Raw genomic sequence first — 6,838 nt, 5'->3', positions numbered from 1 at the left:
GGACGAGCAACTATCTCTCAAATCCATCCAATGTTTTTCCCACATTCTGTATTTGTCTTCTTTTAACAGATGGACCAATAATGAAAGAAAAGCATCTATATTAATCACATAATATATATTATTTATGGGAGCCCATTTTCACCAATAAAAATAAATTGACTGGAAAAACAGAAAATTCACTATTACTGGCACCTTGTTTCCTTTTTCTTTTTTCTTTTTTTTTTTTTTTTTTTACTGGCACACATGGGCTTCCACAACTACTGTATATCCCCTGTACCATTAGTTTTTTAATCATCTTCTCTTGTGCAATTATAATTCCATAGTCATTAGTATTATCAGCATCATCGTCTCTGGGAAATCATTTTAAAAAATGCAATTATTTGATTAAATACAAATTAAAGGCAGCACGATGGTCCGCATTGGTTAGTACTTCTGCTTCACAGTTCAGGGGTTGGTGGTTCAAATCTGGGCTGTGGAGTTTGCATGTTCATGTTTTTGCTTGTTGCATGTTGACTCAATTGCTGCAATTCCAGTGCCGCTGTTACATTCTTTATATACAGTAGCTACTCTTTCCCCTAGTTCTTTTTATTTGCTTGTATTGCAGTTATTCAAGATTGATAGGAAGGAACCTTGACGTGTTCTGACATCAATTCTGAGAATCACTGTTCAGGCCCTTCTCAAACAGTCTTAATGGGCCCAAGTGCATTAGTGGCAGACACGTGAGCCAAGGACATGATAATGGCCGCGACGACGACGGCTCCTCCTCTGCACAGAGATGTTCGCTTTGTGAAAAGAAAGCTTCAAGCGAGGACTGCAAATGATGCGCAGACAGTATGTTTTGTTGAATCAAATGAAGCTGAACCAGCCACATACCTTTATAGCTTAACAAAAAACGAAAAAAAATAACAATTACAAGGGTTGAAATTAGTAAGAATCAAAATGTACAAAAGGCTAGAAAATAAGCTCATTCATTATAAAAAACACATACTTCGATCAAAGCAAACGCATGACTTATTTTACAAATTTGCTGATTTGATGCAGGTGTATAAACATTCCATGTCCAGCAGAGTTGGAAAAAAAGTGCACTGTAGTCTTCGCATCTTCAGTGTCAATTGCGAAATGTTGGCGTCACCTCTCGTCGACCGCACATTAGATGTCGGAATCGTCATTTGCCAGACTCCCGTTTTCCTGCAATTGAAGAAACATTGGTACTGACATATATTGTTCCAGGGATGCACCCATACCGATACCCGTATCGGTGGCGATACTGTACGTCTGTACGGTACTCGTAAAAATGCACTGATACTACGACACCGATAGCACTTCACCAACCCCGTCGCCCGCTATGTTTCACGAGCCGGCCACATGCTTCTGTCACAAAGCCTCGGCAAGGCACATCGAGTAGAGAAAAGTAAGCGGTAGTTTAATAAACTATCACTTTAGTTATCCTGTCACAGTTCCATATTGAGACACCACATAAGTGAAATACCTTGTGTTAGAGGCTTACATTTAGGTGAGATGTCTGGAAAGACTGTTCGAAAAACATGCAGTTGGATGTTAAAATGTCAATAATGCAAAGTTGTTACTCTAAAAATTGTTATATTTGAGTGAAACTTAGGCCATGTTCAAGAAAACAATATTCTGTTAAAATAAAACACAATCACACATTTAAGACATTTAATGGCATTATCAAGTACTGGTACTCTGCATCAGTGAGCAATCAAATGTACTTGTACTCAGTCTCTTAAAAAGTGGTATCCCTATATACTGTTGTATACCTTAATCCACATTGGCACCAACATTTAACAGGTACGGGTGCTAGCGTAATTCTGCGACCAAACAAATGGCAATGAAAACAACGGCGGTATTAAATAACCCCTCTCACAACTAAACCCACAAAAACTGGGCGTTACTTTTGCAAAAGCAAATATTGTATTTAAAACTAAACTACACACTCACCGTGTACACTGGGTTTTTGAAAGACACAAATACTCCATCCTCGATGGGTCCAAATCTCTGTCAAGAAATCAAAATCAATTTAAAAGCTGCACACAGTACCTTGAAAAAAAACAATTTCCACATGTTTTTTCTTTTTTATTTGGGGGTGGGGGGCTTTATATTCCTAGCTATTGATGGATTCTATAAAAAAAATTGGAAGGCATTTCTATGGTTACCGGCACGCTCAAATGGGAGGGTGACGAAGGGACGTCGGCGTCTTCGGTCTCCGAGCTGTACACTGGGTTCTCGAAGGCCTCCTGCAACATCAGCATGGATGAAGAGTTCGATTCACGGGATTCTCACTCGGATAACAAATGGGAGACTGATACAGACTATTTCCTGGAATGGACCGTTATCAACGGGGTGTCACAACAACACTGACTTATGTTCAACAGTCTGTCCGTGAAAGTAAGCAGCTGTCGTAATGACAATCATAATGGCTCTCAGGCTGAAAGCAGGAACGCAAGGCTGGTGATGCATATTGAGTGAGGAACCTTTTTGGAAGCTGCAGGTTTGGCGGTCACGCTCATTCTGGTGGGCTCGCCCACAGCCTTAACCTCCTCCATGTAAAATGGATTTGTGATGCTCTGCTGCATATGGAGGCGCAAACATGAACGTGAAGGTTAGAACATATTACATGTTACACGTTTACACATGGCGTGACTTCAGTTACTATCTGTTGTATCTATATATCTTCTGTATTAGCTATCTAACTATTGTATATGGACCTGGCTTGTTCCAGTGGAAGTGGCTGCGGTGGTGGGCGTGCTCCCAGCGCCGGGTTGTGGTCCGGTCACGTAAGATGGATTGTCAAAACTCTTCTGCTCTGTCTCCACCATGGACAAACATGGAACCTGAAATCAGGAAGGAGGTAAAGGGTGACGTGAACAGAAAACAACAGCTGTATGAATGAAAAGTGATTTTGCAGCAAGATTGCCTCGTAGTGTGGATACGTTTGCTTACCGGCTCTGAATTCAGCCTTGTCCCTTCAGGGTCTTCTAAATTGGAAGCATTTGGAGGAGGACTCTTTCTGAATGACAAAAACGTCCGCAAAATGAAACACTGAACGATTGTGTAATTAGGACTAGTATCAATCTATTTACAATATGTTGAACTGAAGAAAAAGGAGCAAAATAAGCATACCGTAGTGGTAGATTTAGAAAAAGATTACCAAGGAAACCTAAAGACTTAAAATGAAATACAACAATTTACTTATCCCAAAAGTGCTTATTATTTTAACCTTCAAAAAGGAATAATAGGGAACTAGTTATTTCCTTATTTTTACTCTAATACTGTGTATACATTACAAGTACTGCTTTAAAACACATTCAAATCTATCAAAATTTTCAATAGTTCTAAATACATGGGTAGTAATTATAGTATGCGTCTATAAATATTGTTAAATGTAGTGTTCAGATACACAGTTATGTATTTTTGGTAACCACAGTATTAAAGTTGGGTAACTATATATTTACCTATACATATTTTTGCAATAAATTATGTTGTCATGCAATGAATAATAATGTGGATTTTTTTTTACCAAAACAAATATCTTTTTTCTAAATAGAGGGCTCTCTCTAGTGGTCAACAAAAGAATCACTGCCAGTTTAGTTGTATTTAACTTAAGTACAATACATTTGCATTTCATCTTTAAGAACTGTTTGATTTTCTATTTAGGTAAAAATTTTATTCATCTCTTATATGCAATATATTTTAATTAAATAATTATAATGTTTTTAATGTTCTATATTCAAGCGCAGTGTTTATGTTGAAACTGTGAAAATTGTTACAATGGCTTACAATATCGTGAAATATACTTTTTGGGGATAAAAAAAATTCTGTTTGGGGAGTATTTTGGTGTAAAAAGTTTGAGAAACAGTCTCATGTCATCTCACCTGAAGAAAGGTAGGCTGGGCATTGAAGGCATAGATGGCATTGAGGGCAATGAAGGCATGGAAGGAAGGCTGTCCCAGAGGCTCTCCATTATGTTGGACTTCTTCCTGGCAGCATAGACCAGGGCAACAAGCACAACCAAGATGATGATCGTCACTCCGATGGCGATGCCGACTGCGAGGAAGACGGCACGTTGGAGGGTGAGTTCAAATAAACTACTTGGCAGTGAGGATACATGTGTTGTATTTGTGTCAAAGTACTTGATGATGCCACCACATTGTAGATGCTCGTCTGGCAGTATTCACCCTTCCAGTCTGGAGGACAACTGAAACAGACGAGACAAATATGGTGTGGCACAACATACCATCCAGTGGGACATGCTACACATTAATCCAGTGTTTCCCAATTGACGACTGCATAATGTTGATTTTCCTGCAATTTACTTCCAAATTTAATTAAACAAAGCTATAATTCTGACGTATGAACGGCAATAGGTAGCTGCACAAGTTAATTGTCCCTTCTGCCATCTAGTGGAAGAGCATTTCATTGCTCTGCCAGTCACGGCATAAAAAGATGAACATAGATTCATTTGTAGTAAATAAATCATTTTCAAACCAATTAAGTGGATCATTTCCCACAGCACACTAATGTGCTGCGTCACAGTTGGTTGCAAATCGCGGCATCGTGCCACTTACTTGCAGAGAGCCTTGTTGTCGTCAAAGTAGCACGTGCCGCCATTCTGACACTGGCATGGTGGCGGCATGGTGGGTAGAGGATCAAACCCTACAAATTGTCATATGCTCACTCACTGGCTGCGGATTTTGGTCAAGTGAATTAAATAGTCCATTAAAGGTGAGGGTAATAACATGGCATACCGGCATCGCACTGCATGTTACTTCCAAGGACGAAGTCGGTGCCCTCGGGACAGGCGCACGTGTAGCCACCTGGACGCAGTAGACACAGGTGGCTACACGTTCCCTTACATGGATTCTTCACTGTGGAGACAAGCAATGTTACATAAAATGCATGCAAAAATGTTCAATATGATTATGATGTGTATATTTTTTTCATTTCCTATCATTAAACTACTTATTACACACACTAGTTAGCAGAGCAGTGAGTGGGACATACCAAAATCACGCACATCAAATGGGGGGGAAAAAAAAAAAAAAAGTGTAAAATGAGAGAAACATATTTCAATAGATTTATCATTGCACTGGTATGTTTGGAAATGTTTGGCCACCTTTGATAACAACTCAGAATTTCATTATTCTGCTCCATTTTCATGATGACGTAGTGATTCCACCAAAGGCACTTGACCCGGTTGTTGGCTGCTGTTGTCGATGTGTGTGCGTTTGTGTAGCTTACTGTCAATGGAGTTGTATCGCTGCTCCTGGTATACAGAGACTTGGGTCAGCCAGGGTCCAACAGTCAGTAGCTTGGTCTTGGTCCCGCGGCCAAACTTGTCCTGCCGGAACACCTCGCCTTTCTCCTGCGTGTTCCAGTAAACATGGTCCTCGAATACGCTCACGCTGAAGGGGTTTCTCACGTCTACGGACAGAATTCCAAATTAGCAGGTGGGCTTAGCTGTAAACATCAGGAATCTTTTTGGTTTTTGTTTCTGTACTCACCTATGTAGACAGCGGTTCTGCGGTCCTCTCCTGAAGGCAGAACGGACTCAATGCGGTTCTCTTTGGAATCCGACCAGTAGATTCTGTCATTATTGGTGAAGTCAATGGACAGGCCAGTGGGCCAACCCATGTTTTGCCCCACGAGGACCTTCCTCTCTTGACCGTCCAGCCAGGAGCATTCAATCTTGGCTGCTTCGCCACGGTCGGACCAGTACAACATCCTGCAGAAACATAACTTAATAGATTAGTGAGTTCTTCTAGCCAATCACATGAAGTAACCAAAGTACAAATACTGTCTTATTGTAATTAAGTAGAAGAAGTAGAAGTTTTTTTGTTGTTGTTGTGGCAAGTTATCAAAACAGATATTGTATCTAATAGTCAAATACAAGTTTTACTATTGTACTTGAGTACATTTTAACGTCTATACTTTTTATAAAACTTTCACTTCAGTAAAGGAATTGAATCAGTCCTTCTACTTAAGTACAGACTGTGAGTACTTTTGGAAGCTCTGATCTTACCCTAGTCGTGGGTTGACCGCTACGGCAGACGGGTGGCCCAGTTCGGTCTTGATGAGGTGCTTCCTGTAGCGTCCATCCAACATGGCCACCTCTAACCTCCTCAGCTTGGAGTCGGCCCAGTACAGGTTCCTGAAAAAAAACAAAAAATGAAAGAAATTCCGTTAAACCCTGTAAAATGCGCTTATATTTAAGTTCCCTATTACGAGCCAACCTTTATTTTTGTAATTCTTTTGAGAGTGCTTACAAACATAAATACCAGGACAAAGAGAACACCTCACAAAGCCTGAAAATGTCTCCCCGAGTGTGGTCCTAAATCTCCTGACCTGAACAATTATAAGAGAAAAAAAATAAAACATAAAAAATGAAACCTTACCTGCCCACCCAGTCCACAGCAATGCCATCTGGTCTGGTGATGTACTTAATACCGAGGTCAACAGCGGCGCCAATGTTGTTGCTGCCATCGTCCAGTGAAGGTATATAAGCTCTCTTAATGGCGCCTGGTGCAGAGTCCTTGCTGGCCACAGTGAAGTACACCATACCTGATGGAAGACATCCAAAAAATGTATAAGTGTTTTCCCCCTCATTCTGTCTCATTAACTCACTGAATCCAGTGTTGTTGTGGTCCCAGTCATAGTCCAGCGCCATGATGCGCTCCGCCTCCTGCAGGAAGTCGTGGTAGCCCTCCGTCTGCAGGTTGAACCTCCGGATGCGAACGCTCTCAGGTAGGAGGAGCATGGGAGCGGCGCCTAGTGAAGACACGTGGAGAAATGTCTGCCATTTTCTCACAGTGGGCGAGAA

At 40.8% G+C, this 6,838-nt stretch overlaps 1 protein-coding gene across 4 annotated transcripts in view; it reads right to left on the bottom strand.

Annotated features, from left to right (window-relative positions):
• Positions 1-836: 836 nt before the first annotated feature.
• Positions 837-6,838, bottom strand: part of lrp2b (low density lipoprotein receptor-related protein 2b) — a 38,053-nt gene continuing 32,051 nt past the window's right edge. Inside the window, exons 67-81 of one of the 4 annotated variants that reach the window (XM_061757021.1) lie at positions 6,643-6,786; positions 6,414-6,579; positions 6,041-6,169; positions 5,523-5,743; positions 5,260-5,442; positions 4,767-4,886; positions 4,587-4,674; positions 4,152-4,216; positions 3,894-4,065; positions 2,962-3,028; positions 2,727-2,852; positions 2,493-2,588; positions 2,175-2,255; positions 1,960-2,016; positions 837-1,188 (exon numbers count right to left, since the gene is read on the bottom strand). In XM_061757021.1, coding sequence (XP_061613005.1) covers positions 1,150-1,188; positions 1,960-2,016; positions 2,175-2,255; positions 2,493-2,588; positions 2,727-2,852; positions 2,962-3,028; positions 3,894-4,065; positions 4,152-4,216; positions 4,587-4,674; positions 4,767-4,886; positions 5,260-5,442; positions 5,523-5,743; positions 6,041-6,169; positions 6,414-6,579; positions 6,643-6,786 — 1,754 coding nt within the window. In that variant the 3' untranslated portion in view covers positions 837-1,149. The remainder of the gene's footprint in view (positions 1,189-1,959; positions 2,017-2,174; positions 2,256-2,492; positions 2,589-2,726; positions 2,853-2,961; positions 3,029-3,893; positions 4,066-4,151; positions 4,217-4,586; positions 4,675-4,766; positions 4,887-5,259; positions 5,443-5,522; positions 5,744-6,040; positions 6,170-6,413; positions 6,580-6,642; positions 6,787-6,838) is intronic. The other 3 variants (XM_061757022.1, XM_061757023.1, XM_061757024.1) reach the window with 3 other exon arrangements.

This window comes from Phyllopteryx taeniolatus, chromosome 19 (assembly GCF_024500385.1).
Source record: "Phyllopteryx taeniolatus isolate TA_2022b chromosome 19, UOR_Ptae_1.2, whole genome shotgun sequence".
Taxonomy (NCBI): domain Eukaryota; kingdom Metazoa; phylum Chordata; class Actinopteri; order Syngnathiformes; family Syngnathidae; genus Phyllopteryx; species Phyllopteryx taeniolatus.
The sequence above is the reverse complement of the archived record's forward strand: the minus strand, read 5'-3'. Positions and strand labels throughout refer to the sequence as shown.